We start from the raw sequence: 14357 nt of genomic DNA, 5'->3' as shown, positions 1-14357 counted from the left end.
TAAAAAGTGCCCTAGTGATTCAGAATTTAATGCCAAAATATTTCCTTGCCTTGAGTAATTTTGCCTTGTATTTGAGATCAGGTTAGAAAGTACTTGGAAAGGAAATGGTAGGTGACTTGACCTATTTTAGGCTTTAGTTACACTCTGCAGTCTAAGTAAGTCATCTGCATTTTTCTTACTTAGATGAATCAGTACTTAGATTAGCTGACAGGTTCACCTTCAGAAAAAGAGTTAAAATCAGTTTAAAATTCCTCATGGTGTAAAAAATCTAAAATACAGGGACACTTGGCTGGCTCAGTCAGTAGAGCATGCGACTCTTGATCTTGGGGTCGATTTTGAACCCCACATTGGGGGTAGAGTTTACTTTAAAAAAAATCTAAAATATATAATTTTCAGATCCTCTTCATAATAGACAATATGATGTAATGAATAGCATAGGCTCAGCCTGGTCTGATTCTGAGACCCTGCACCACCTGAGTCTTTTCATCTATGAAATAAAAGTAGTATTTGTATCACCACCCAAAAGTTGATGTGAGGATTAAATGAATTGTGCATGTAGATTACTTAGAACTACACCTTATACATAGTCAGCATAGTAACTTACTAGTAGCAGTGATAGAAGTTAATTGTCCTCTTTTATCCTACTCAGTGGCAAGAACAGTACCTTGCACACAGGAGGCACTCAGCCATTCTCTTAGTCAGGTTGTTCGTCTTCCTCTTGTTTCTCTCCCCATGAGCTTGGAGGGCAGAGGTAACAGCTAACTCCTAGCCACTGTCACCTCAGAATCTGTAACTTCCATGTAACTTCCCCTCTACGTAATAAAGTGTCTCAAAGTTCTTTAAAGGATACACAGGTTTTGGGGATGCCTGGGTGGCTCCATCAGTTAAGCGTCTGCCTTCAGCTTAGGTCACGATCCCAGGATCCTGGGATCGAGCCCCGCATCGGGCTCCCTTCTCGGCGGGAAGCCTGCTTCTTCCTCTCCCACTCCCCCTACTTGTGTTCCCTCTCTCGCTGTGTCTCTCTCTGTCAAATAAATAAATAAAATCTTAAAAAAAAAAAAAGGATACACAGGTGTCCATAAAGTCTGGAATCACACTCATTGCATCTTGGGCATCTAATCTGTAAAAGAATAAAATATTATCTATGTTTTAAGACTTTGTGGATACCCTGTAGAAATGGTTCTTCCAAAATTAAACCAGAAAGAAATGGAGCAGTCCAAAACGTCTTCCCTTTCAGCTTTCCCCACTCATGAGGAGAAGTTGAGAAGTTCTTTTCATTTCTTCAAAGCCTTGAAGTCTGAGGAACTGCTGACGCTGGAGATTGCCATAAAGACATGATGGGAGGGGAAGGATGCCACCACCAACAGAGTGATTGAGAAGGGGATTGGTGTTCACGAGTGGTTTGGAAATTTTCAGATAAAACTGAGATCTACCTGATCTCAGTACACAAGTTCAAGACCATAAATGTAGGTAGATGTTAGTAATTATTTTTTTTTTTAGTTTCAGAAAGAAAAATGATTGCTGGGGCACCTAAGTGGCTTCCGCTTAGGTCGTGATCCCAGGGTGCTAGGATTGAGCCCCGCTTCGGGCTCCCTGCTCAGTGGGGAGTCTGCTTCTCTCTTTCCCTCTGCCCCTACCACCCACTCATGTTCACTCCCACTTTCTCTCTGTCTTACTCACTCTCTCAAATAAATAAAATCTTAAAAAAAATTGATTGCTATTATATTTAGAATTATATTTTTATATATTAATAATTCAAAACCTTGAACAGAACTTCATATATAGTGCTAACATCTTCGGGAATATATCATCTCTAAACCCACTAAGGCATCTATTTTTTGGTATATAATGTGGAGAGTCCCAGTTAGGTGAATTTGTAAACATAATTGATGACAATCAAACCAAATATTCTTAGCCCTCAGGAGAACCACAAGATGAAGATCTGTTAATTGGAGAAGTGAATGGATTTTCATCCTTTACAAGGTCACCAAGGTCACCAGTAACTTCTTCAGAGAGACTACACCTAAATCTACCTAAATCTGATAAAGTCCTCACAAATGGTACCGAGAAGAACTCCAGTTCCTCTGTGTTCAACGTGGATTACACTGCCTCTGGGCCCAGGAGAGCGTGCTCTGGAACTTCATATGGCAGAGGGCCCAAGAGCACATTCCCAAATACCCACCGGTTTCAGTTAGTTATTTCAAAAGCACCCAGTGGGGACCTTTTGGATAAACATTCTGAACTCTTTTCCAACAGACATTTGCCATTCACTCCACGCACTTTAAAAACAGAAGCAAAGTCTTTCCTGTCACATTACCGATACTACACGCCCGCCAAAAGAAAAAAAGATTTTACAGACCAGCGGATAGAAGCTGAAACCCAGACTGAATTAAGCAGGTATGGCCCATTCACAGCCAGTAGTAAGTCCTTCATGGTGTTGTAGAATTAAATAATATTTCTTATTTTATATCATGTACCTAATGTGTCAGACTTAAGGTCTGGTAGTGCCCTTTTGAATTGGATGAGATTAATGTGACTTTTCCTTTTGTATGTATCACTAGAACTACCTAAGTAATTGTTGAAAAGTAGTTATTAAACTTGTCAAGCTCCTTATAAACAGGAATATTACATATTTTAATTTATTGTTTCCAAACATGGTATATGCTTTTAAATATACTTTCAGAGAATCCTTAAAATATGTCATCAAATAGCATTTGTGTAAATACGTCTATAGATTTGTGTTAAAAACGGCAAAACAATGGGCTATCAAGGAAAAAAACACTGTTTCTCTGGCTCTCTTTGGGTTCCCTTCCTGCAAATATTCAACCCCACTCTTACATAGCAGCAACTCCCCAGGAATAATTTAGCCAAGTGGGATAATTTCTGTAAATTAAGTATAATTTGCCTCAATAATGTTTTCAGATTTGATAGTGCCTGACACATAATGAGTATTCAGTAAAAGTTTGCCAAATGATTGAAGAAACAAACAAATCTTATAAAGTATTAAGTGTTAACTGATTTGTGATTGTTGTTCCTGGTGTTATTTAAACAACTATTTACCTGGTCCTAGGTTTTAGTTCTTTTTAAGAAAGAAAAAAAAAAAAAAAAATTTATGACTAGTATTTTCTCTGGGTATAGATAAGAGGTACAGTAATATCAGATGAGTCTGCATTCATTTAATCCCAAGAATTAAGGAATAGAGAGAAGTAAGGAAAGCAAGCATATGGTATCCTTTTCTAATTGTGTATGTATGAAAGCTTTTGAGGATTAATGGTTCCCATTTCCCTAGTCCCATCCTATCCAGCGGAAATTTAGCTGCTATTCAAAAAAAGGAAAAATAAGCTGTGTAATCCAAACCATGTCTATTTCCTGATTATATAATAAGAAATTACACATTTTATAAGAATAGATGGATTTCATCTCTTATGTGTGAGAGATTTTTTAAGACCGTAAACTTATCAGGGTGTTTGTATTTTGAAGGTTTGTATTTTGACAATTGCTCCTTTTTAAAATATTCCAGCTTTAAATCTGATTTTGAGACAGTTGACATCAAGAACTCCACAGATTCAGAAGAGAACACAAAGCAGGTAATAAAAATGAGATCTCTCTTTGTGCCACATTGGAATTATAGCTGCTTTAACTTAATAAAATATATATAGCTGTTTGGACTTGAATAATCTTCTGGTGACACTTCTTGCAGATAATGTAGCCAGTATAGAGAAAGACTACCTATTTATACATGGCTATAGGTCTCTTTGAGTGGCCAGATGGATCCTGCCCAGTCTGGGAAATCGTTTGTTGCTAGCACTTTTTCTAGATGGTTGGTTGGCTGGCTAGAGAGATGAATAAATGAATAAAATACCTTAAATGTTGCTTTCAAAGATGTAGACTTGGATCACTGAAGGAGCCAGAAAAGCTATACCAAAGTTTTTAGTTTCTGTGCCTGTATTTTTTTTTTGAATTGCCACTGATTATTGGAAATTATATAAGAATAGATGGATATCATTCTCTTATATTTGCTTTTACTTTTTTCTAGACCATAAGGCTCTTTTTTTATAGTGTTTATGTTTTGAGTGGTTAGCAGTCATTTCTTCTAAAATATTACAGCTTTAAGTCTGATTTTCATATTTTATTTTTATTTGGGGGTATTAATCATACACTTGTGTCCTATTTTAAATTTATTGCTTATAAAAACAGTTTGTCTATTAAAATGTCAAACACAGGGGCACTGGGTGGCTCATTTGGTTAAGCGTCTGACTTCAGCTCAGGTCATGATCTCAGGGTCCTGGGATCGGGAGTCTGGTTCTCCCTCTCCCTCTGCCTCACCTCCCACTCATGCATACTCTCTCCCTCCCTCTCTCTCTCTCTCTCATGAATAAATAAAATCTTTTAAAAAGAAGTATTTAATAAAATGTCAAACAGATTTCGGGGATAAAAGAATATAATCACACTGAACTTCTGTTCTCTTCTGAATATGGGTAGAGAATTGTCAGTTTCCATCTCGGCCATGAATACCTGTTTGACATGGGGCCCTGCCACTCAAAGCTCAAGGACAAATCGCTTATCCTCTGAAAGCTGAATTTTCAGATCTAGAAAAACTACTTAACATGTAGGATCATTGGAGGCATAGGCCTAAAGTGCCTAGTCTGAGAAGGGCTCAGTATTGATGGCTATGACTAGCTTGAGATTTAGGAAGACAGTTAGCTCTGTAGATAACTAAATAAATTAAAGCAGAAGTCCATTTTCATGGCGTTGTGCTCCAAATGCTTATCCATAACCCTGTCAGACTTTGAAGGTGGTCACTTAACCGACTGAGCCACCCAGGCACCCTGTATCAGTCACTTTTACCTATGGGATATCTCCACTCTTTTTCCTTGACTTTTTTGAAATTTGCTATTTTGCTTTATTTCTGCTTTCATAATGTGTTTTTGAAGCAAAATAAAGATAGATTCTTCTCATTACATCCCTAGGCATCTAATTGTATGACATATGATATCAAAGGAAAAATAGCTCCTTTACCCTTACAAGGGCATGACTTACCATGGGATGAGATTAAAGATGGCACACTTCAGTGTTCCTCACCAAGGTAAGCAGGTGACAGAAGTCATTGCAACTGTCTATTTAACTGCTTTCCTGTGTAACAGACATATAATATTTGCAACGTAAGTCCTACTCTAATCACATGCACTTTAATGTATTTTAGTGTTATACAGTTCAGCGGCAGTGTTATTTTTACTAAGGAAATTGTACAAAGTAGGTTCTCAATAAAAGTTTAAATGAATTCATTTTGCTAATTCATTAAGAAAGAAAAAGGCGATACTGGCTTGTATTATTTGCCATTGCTATTCATATGAAAAAGTATTTTCCTGGAGTGCCTGGGTGGCTCAGTTGGTTAAGTGTCCAACTCTTGATTTCAACTTGGGTCATGATCCCGGGATCATGAGATCAAGCCCCGCATTGGGCTCCATGCTGGGTGTGGAGCATGCTTAAGATTCTCTCTCTCTTCCTCTGCCCCCCCGCCCCTTGTACACGTGCACACTCGGAAGGGAGGGAGGGAGGGAAGAAGGGAGGGGGAAAGGATTTTCCTGAAGACAAAATCTGTGGCAGAAATAATACTGAGGAACCTCACGATTTGAGGATTCATAATTGATGATTTTGAATATTCACCATATGCTGGTGTTTTATCTGTCACTGCCGTGTACTGGCACTGTTTTTAAAAACTATGCATCATATTTAGTAATTATGGAATACTACACCTAGATAAAAACGATAGGTTAGCAAAGATGCCTTTGGTAGTTTCAGCTGTCAAACGTATGTCCAGTGTCAGAGATTGTATATGAGATGAAGAAGGTATAAATAAAGGACTAGAGATTAAAAAGAGGGTAAGAATGAGGTGTCATGTAGCAGACCAGAAGGCCAGCACACGTGATCCCTCAGAGCCCAGATCCTTCCTCAGGCCCTTCCCAGGGAGACAGCACCTGGCAGGGCTGTGGGCGGTTCACTGCTAACCTCTCTTGTCTTGAAATTCATGATGCTTCAGTACTCATAACAAGATTTATAAGCTAACTCTTGAGCCACTCTGCAAATGAATATAAAGAATGGCCTAAAGAAAGGAATATTTATCTTTTCTAGTAGTTTCTGTCTAAAAGAAGTAAAAATATTTATAATTGAGCATACCGGAAAAAAAAGATTGGAATTAACTAAGGATGACATAACTAAATATTGACAAAATTTATCACAATGACCAACTTAAAACAGTTTTTCATGGGGAAATAATCTGTTTCCAGCATTATTTATATGTTAACCTTAGTCAAAGTGAAATTGTGTGTACTAGGTAAGTGCTGTATTTCAGTTTGGAAAAGGATTGTGGTAGCACCGAGGTGGCCCAGTCAGTTAAGCATCCGACTCCTGATCTCAGCTCAGGTCTTGATCACAGGGTGGTGAGTTCAAGCCCCACACTGGGCATGGAGCCTACTAAATACATACATACATACATACATACATACATACATACATACATACATATGTACAGTGAATTTGTAGTCAGAAGACTAATTAAAAATATCTTTGCTACTTACTAACACCTGTCCTTGGCAAGTTACCCAACCGTTCTGCCCCCTGGTGAACTCATCAGTCAGTGGAAAAAATAATACCTACCCAATATACCGTCGGGGTTGTTCTGAATATTAGATCAGATCATGGATAGGAAAGTACTTCCAAAATTCTAAAATACATTATTACTAATATATATTATTGAACACTTATTGCATGACAGTCATTATTTTGTTCAAATATTGTAATTTTCTCTTTCCAGGGCAGTATGTCAGTATTCCCTGCAGCTTCCTCCAAAGAGAAAACTCCACTCTGAGTAAGATCTTTTTGACCTCTTCATTTTGCTTAGCGGAAATCAAGAATTAAGAATCACACAAACTAGGGATGGGTTAGCCTGGTGATGGGTATTGAGGAGGGCACGTTCTGCATGGAGCACTGGGTGTTATGAACAAACAATGAATCATGGAACACTGCACCAAAAACTAATGATGTAATATATGGTGATTAACATAACAATAAAAAATTAAAAAAAAAAAAAGAATCACACAAACTATTATTAAATAAGTCAGGACTGAATACTGATTTCTCTTACAACTAGCTTTGGAGTTCAATCATATAATATACCCTAAATTTGAGAATGATCAGAATTTTCTGAAGTAGTCATCTATCAGTTCATCTTTATGTCCAGGGGACCAGGGGAAATTTTCCCTAAGTTAATAATGCCTGCTGGGTTTTTTTTTTTTTTATAATTAGTACCCATACAGATAAATAAGAATAACAAGAGTTTTAGAGAAATGCAGACTTTGGATAGCTCAGGATACCCTTCCAGGAGTTTCTAACCTCACCAGGTCTTTACAGATAGCATACTTCTACGATTTAATGTCATTTTAGTTAAGCTACACTTTTTCAGGGAATATCATCTATATTATAGTTTCATTTATTCTCAAACTTGCTGCTTAAATATTAGAGCCTGAGAATCAGTTTGAAAGTGTAACTTTTTATATAACATTTTAATCTTCTATTATCTAATTTTCTTAATTCTTCCCCTTACATTTACTTATTGAATAATTGTGTGGTTACTTGCTACTTACATTTCTATCAATTCACTGATTTCAGCTAATTAAAATCAAATTTATAATAATTTCCATTTTCTTGTACTGGTTATTAAAATATGTTATAAAGAAATGTGCCCACATAATTAAAAATTATCACTACATTTATATACATAAATTTCCCTACTGTCATCTTTTTTTTTCCTCTCCATACATTTTGAGAAAAAAGAATAATTTTTTCTGCTCAATAAATTTCCCAACCTTCAAACAAGATACTCTTCTAGGAGCGGAAGAGGATTTCATACTTGAAGTTCTTGCTTCTCTGGATGAGTTTCCTCTTTCCCCTCCTCTAAGTGCCATCCATGCACAGGGCTCACACCTCTGCTGCTTGACATGGTCAGAAGTCAAGACCTGTAAAATGCTTTTCAAGAACACACACCCCCAGTGGTGGTTCACATTTGGTTGCCCTTTTGTACTTGGTTGCTCTGTTTTGTTTTTTGTTTGTTTTGTGTGTGGGTTTTTTTTTAGTTTTGTTTTATTGGTTTTTTGTTCGTTTGCTGTTTTAATTCCTGCTTATCTGTTAGTACTGGATGGATGCTATACACATCTATGAAATTTTACTTGATTAGGGAACATTTTCTCATCTTTCTTTGCATAATTTAAGAATGTAGACATAAGTTTTTTTTGTAACATTCCTCTTAAATGTGAGATAGCAGTATATTTGTTATAGTAGTGGTAGATATTTCTAATTAGGTACTCGTGCTTCCTATAGTTTTCAGTGTAAGTAGGAAATAATTTTTATGCTGTATACTGCTTTGTTTTCACAGTGAAGAAGAACTGTTATATCTGAGTTTCATTGAAGATGTAACAGATGAAATTTTGAAACTTGGTTTATTTTCAAACAGGTTAGATTTTTTAAATTATATTATGGTGGTTGAATAGTACATTAAATATTCTTCCTTATGTTAATTCCTTTAAGTTATTTATACATATTAGGAAATGAAAAATTATGTTGCTTTCTTGGGGAGGACATTTAAAAAAAAAGATTTATTGGGGTGCCTGGGTGGTTCAGTCAGTTGAGCTTCTGCCTTCAGCTCAGGTCATGATCCCAGGGTCCTGGCATCCAGCCCCACATCGGGCTTCCAGCTCAGTGGAGAGCCTGCTTCTCCCTCTCCCTCTGCCTGCCACTCCCCCTGCTTGTGCACTCTCTGTCAAATAAATAAAATCTTTTTTAAAATTAAAAAATAAAAAAAAGATTTATTTATTTGAGAGAGAGAGCATGCAAGTCGGGGGAGGGGTAGAGGGAGAGAGAGACAAGCAAACTTCTCACTGAGCATGGAGCCCAATGCGGGGCTCAGTCTCACGACCCTGAGGTCGTGACCTGAGCCAAAATCAAAAGTCGGATGCTTAACTGAATGAGTCACCCAGGCGCCTCTTAGGGGGGACGTATTCTTATAATTGATAGCAAATTATAAAGAATGTTTAATTCTAACCATATAAGGCAAGTTCACAGTTTGGGGAGTTACAGAAAAGAGCAGAGATTTTATTCATTTAAATACTGTTATTTCTCTTAGATGCAGAGAACAGATTGGTGGTTGCCAGTGGTGGGGGGTAGGCGAAATGGGTAAAGGTAGTCAAAAGGCAAAACTCTCAGTTATAAAATAAGTAAGTCATGGGGATGTAATGTATAGCATGGCGACTATAGTTAGTAGTACTCTGTTGTGTATTTCAAAGTACTTTGTGAGAGAGTAGATCTTTTTTTAAAAAAAAAAGATTGTATTTATTTATTTGACAGAGACACAGCGAGAGAGGGAGCACAAGCAGGGGGAGAGGGAGAGGGAGAAGCAGGCTTCCTGCGGAGCAGAGAGCCCGATGCGGGGCTTGATCCCAGGACCGCGGGATCATGACCCGAGCCGAAGGCAGACGCCCAGTGACTGAGCCACCCAGGCGCCCCCAAAAAAGGAACTCTTCAAGGCCCACTTAACGTTATCTATCATAGAATTCCATTATTTATACTACATACCCCGTTGAAATATGTCAAGTACAACATTTCTAATGAATTATTTCTATTCCTATGTGAAGTTTTTTTTAATTAAAGTAAACATTTGTATTATTACTATAAAAAGATATACTAAAAGACCTAAGTTTTTTTTATAATAATTGTTTACTACTTTTGTTTTAAAAAGGTGGCTAAAAATGTTTTCATAATGGTTATAGAGTTTCAGATTTGCAAGATGAAAAACTTCTATTGGTCTGTTTCATAACAATGTGAATATATTTAACAATACTGAACTATACATTTAAAAATGGTTAAATGGTAAATTTTATATTACCTGTTTTTTACCATCACAACAAAAGTATTAAGATTCCAACTGTAAATCAAAAAATAAAGCACAAGTTAGAAGCAAAAACAAAAAACATTTGCATAGAGCATGTGTTTATTGTAGAAAAAAACTTAAATTTTTCCTTTAGATTAAAAAGCTATTTATTGCAGCATTTGTTATAAAAGCACCAAAAATATGGAACCAACCCATACATTGAATAGTAAAGGTTTGGTTGAATAAATTGTTGAATATTTACAAGAGCAAGTTCTGGTTAGGGACTTAAAATGATGTTTTAGAAGTGAATTTATTTATACAGAAAAATGTTCAAAATATGCAGTTGATGAGAAAAAACAAAATAGGTACCCAAACAGTATGTATTATTTATAAAAGGTAGAATACAGATTTCTTGGGCTTTTAAAAAATTGCTAAGTTGGGACACCTGGGTGGCCCAGTTGGTTAAGCATCTGACTCTGGGTTTCAGCTCAGGTCATGATCTCGTGGGTCATGATCTCATGGGTCATGAGATCGAGCCCTATGTCAGGCTCCCCACTCAGCAGGAAGTCTGCTTGAGATTCTCTCTCTCCCTCTGCTTCTGCCTCTACCCCCCACTGTGCACGTGCTCTCTCCTGTCTCTCTCTAAAACAAATATATAAATCTTTTTTAAAAATTGCTGAATAAAGCAGAACCACTAAATCTAAGATTGGCTTATAATAACAAATGGTAACAAAGTTGTTTTTCAACAAAGGTATTGATACATTCATGTGATAACAAGACAAGCATAGTGTAGTTGAAAAATAATTTCTCTGGAGCCAGACACATCTGGGTTAAATTCTCTTAATGGCTTGTGACCTTAGGAGAGAGGAAGTCATCATCTTAGATCATTTTCTCATCTTTAAAATGATCTTTACAGTACCTTTCTCTCCAAATATTGGTTGTGATTAGAAGTTTAATGATTGTGTGTCTGGCACAAATGTCTAGACCTTAGTGGTATGTAATAAGTGATAGCTTTTAGGTTATTATGTGGATTTACCGTCAGTGGAATTTTTTTTTCAAGTATAATTGAGGATGCATTGTAAAATAACTATTAAGAGAATTTCCTTTAGGGTTTGGTTTGGGGGGTTTGTGTATGTGAAAGAGAAGGGGAGGGAGAGGCTTTTGGTGTTTATATATGTGCGTGAGAGGGAAAAATGCTTTTTGGTGTGTGGCAGGGCTATTGTTGGACCTCTTTTAAAATATTTTCACAGAAATATAAGTGGTATATAATCTTTCAGAAACAATGGCAATACTAGCTCCCAAATTGGAGAACTTGACAGAACAGGGAAGAATTAAGTGTTCAGCTTTGGAAAGAAAAAGAAGAATCTAAAAAATACTTTTCAACCTTTAGTAGTTCTCTTATTACATGGCTATTTTGTATTTAATTGATTTTCTGATTTTGAGACATTAACATTTCTATTTATCATTTTTAGGTTTTTAGAACGCCTGTTTGAGCGACACATAAAACAAAATAAACATCATTTGGAGGAGGTTTGTCTTTCTTTAGACATTCATTAGAAAAAATTCTAATATGGAAAGAATTTTAAAGTTTTTCCATAGCCTCAAAAAATGCATTAAAAGCAAGTGCTGTTTTTCCCTTGTACCTTCTGTGTGTATGGCGGGGGGCGGGGAGGAATGAAAGAAGTGTTAACCCTGCTGAGATGAGCAGCACTGCAGACAAAAGCAGTTCAATTGGACTAGCTTAATTAATGTAATTATTCCCGTCTTGTCTTAATCCTAGGAAAAAATGCGCCATCTGCTGCATGTCCTGAAGGTGGACTTAGGCTGCACATCCAGAGAAAACTCAGTAAAGCTGGATGATACTGATATGCTGAATTTACTTGATTTTGAACAGGCTGAGAATTCAGAAGAAAATGAAGATAAAAGTAAACATGATACCACAATTCAGCAGGAACGTCAAGAATACCAAAAAGCTTTGGATATGTTATTGTCTGTACCAAAGGATGAGAACGAGAGCCTCTCTTCACCAAATGAATTTTTCCTGCCCATCTATAAATCAAAGTACTCAGAAGGGGTTATAATTCAACAAGTGAATGATGAAACAAATCTTGGACCTTCGGTTTGGGATGACAAAAATCCGAGTGTCTCCGACAGCTTAACGGTCCAAGAGACCTCTGTGAATGTCATTGAAGGGGATAGTGACACCGAAAAGGCAGAGAGTTCAAATGAATTATGTTGTCTTAGCACAGAACTCTCCCCGGCTCTTCAGCTTCACAGTGTCCAAGGTGACAGCAGTCATGACATGGCAGGACCAACTCTTAAAATCATGGAAATGAGCATTGAGGACTGACCTTTGGATGTTTGATCTTCATTAATAAATATCCCAAATGGCCAATAATTCAATATTCCTTTTCCTCTGTTTTATTCTTTCATATATTAAGACTTCTGTATTTGCTTTCTGTGCTCTATAACAATACCTTAAATTAGCAGCTTAAAACTACACACATGTATTATTTATCCCACAATTTCTGTGTATCAGGAGTCTGCGCATATCTTAGATGTGTCTGCTCTGGGTTTCAAGGCTACAAGCCAGGTGTCATTTGGAGCTATGGTCTCATCTGGAGACTTGACTGGGGCAAGAATCTGCTTCCAAACTCTTTGCAGGTTGTTGGCAGAATTCCTTTCCCTGTAGCTGTAGCTCTGAGGGCTTTTTTTTTGCAGGCCATTGGCTGCCCTCAGCTTCTAGAGGCTGCCCACCATTCCCTACCACTTGGTAAGCAGCCACAGCATCGATGCTTGCTTTTTTTTTTTTTTTTTTAAGATTTTATTTACTTGACAGTTGAGAGATACAGGAAGAGAGGGAACACAAGCAGGGGGAGTGGGAGAGGGAGAAGCAGGCCTCCCACTGAGCAGGGAGCCCGATGCAGGGCTCGGGATCATGACCTGAGCCGAAGGCAGATGCCCAACAACTGAGCCACCCAGGCACCCCTCGCTGCTTGCTTCTTGAAGGCTAGTGAGATAATACCCAATGTAATCACAGGAACGACTTTCCATCACCTTTGCTACCTTTTAGTTAGAGGTGAGTCACAGGTCCTGCCCACACTTAAGGAGTGGAGATATTATACAAGGGTATGAATGCCAGAAGGTGAGAATCACGGGGTCCCCCTAGGATCTGTCGGCCACGATTTCTAAAGTTGCCTTTCAGGGGATCATATTTTACCCAAACATAAGTGATTTTGTATGCAATGGGAAATGGTTTATGATCTGGCATGGATCTTGAAACATTAAGCCTTATCTGTAGTATCTTTAATTTCTTTTTTATCACTTTCCTGCAATATCTAAAGCTTCAAGGCCTTTCTAGTTATCAGTGAGCTAGGGCAGAGTGTCAGCTCTCCGAAAAATTGTCCCTTCTTAATGAGGGCAAACATTCTGTCACCCCGGTTTGATACTCTCTTGGCCTTGTAGTTCATGAGTGGGTTATTTACTATTAAGATATGTCTCAGAAGGGGCTCCTGGGTAGCTCAAGTCATTAAGCGTCTGCCTTCGGCTCAGGTCATGATCCCAGGGTCCTGGGATCGAGCCCCGCATCTGGCTCCCTGCTCAGCAGGAGGCCTGCTTCTCCCTCTGCCACTCCCCCTGCTTGTGTTCCCTCTCTCGCTGTTTCTCTCTCTGTCGAATAAATAAATAAATAAAAATCTTTTTTAAAAAAAAGATTTGTCTCAGAAGACTTATCTCTATTCATATTTTTTCAACTGCTTATAATAATGTAATTGAATATTCGAGTCCCAGTTTCATGCCTAGGGACTATGAAGGATAAAAAGATGAAACAAAATAATGATGATAACCCAGATGTTCTAGAAACTTAGCAATGGCCCCCAAGTATTCCAGTCTTCAACTCAGGCTTTTATCATCCCACACTGCCCACCACCACTGGAGGTATTAGAGCTAATTTCTGGTGGTATATAGGTGAAGATCTATCTCTCTCATGGGAAGCTGATTGTCACCACTGTGTTCAGGATTCAGGCTCAGGGACAACCTGCAAAGTACAATATAGTGGGGCTGAGCACCCAGCCCACTCCCCCAATATCGTAGGCCCCAAGTCACCCTGCTGCAGCCCTTCCTCAGCCCCACCTACCCCTCAGCTCCCACCTGTGGAATTCTCCCCCCTCCAACTTTCTGAGGAAACCCCTTCCTTTCCCATCCAACAGTCCTCTTCAATCTCCTAAAAGATCCTCAACCCTACGCTTGGCTCCCACCCTGGGCCTCCCCATCAGTCACCCCTCTCTTTTTGGGCTCCATCCTTCTCTCAGCCCCCAGGGTTCCTTTCTTCGGTCCCAGCGTCAGTCTTCCACAAACCCCTGACCCCATTACCCTTGCAACTACCTCAGACTTACTGCCCTGGCTCCGATTTTCCTCCCTTTCCTGGAGCTGCCAT

General features: G+C 38.2%; 1 protein-coding gene across 6 annotated transcripts in view; it reads left to right on the top strand.

Annotated features, from left to right (window-relative positions):
- The window catches only part of SPATA7 (spermatogenesis associated 7), a 43195-nt gene extending 30480 nt beyond the window's left edge, over positions 1-12715 (top strand). For 5 of the 6 annotated variants that reach the window (XM_027572068.2, XM_027572067.2, XM_027572066.2 and 2 more), the window contains 7 exons: positions 1916-2397; positions 3521-3587; positions 4971-5086; positions 6815-6868; positions 8432-8509; positions 11395-11452; positions 11703-12715. In XM_027572068.2, coding sequence (XP_027427869.2) covers positions 1916-2397; positions 3521-3587; positions 4971-5086; positions 6815-6868; positions 8432-8509; positions 11395-11452; positions 11703-12272 — 1425 coding nt within the window. In that variant the 3' untranslated portion in view covers positions 12273-12715. The remainder of the gene's footprint in view (positions 1-1915; positions 2398-3520; positions 3588-4970; positions 5087-6814; positions 6869-8431; positions 8510-11394; positions 11453-11702) is intronic. The other variant, XM_027572069.2, reaches the window with a different exon arrangement.
- Positions 12716-14357: the final 1642 nt, after the last annotated feature.

The sequence above is a fragment of the Zalophus californianus genome, chromosome 6, assembly GCF_009762305.2.
Source record: "Zalophus californianus isolate mZalCal1 chromosome 6, mZalCal1.pri.v2, whole genome shotgun sequence".
In the NCBI taxonomy this organism is placed as follows: Eukaryota; Metazoa; Chordata; class Mammalia; order Carnivora; family Otariidae; genus Zalophus; species Zalophus californianus.
This window is presented reverse-complemented; position numbering and strand designations above follow the sequence as displayed.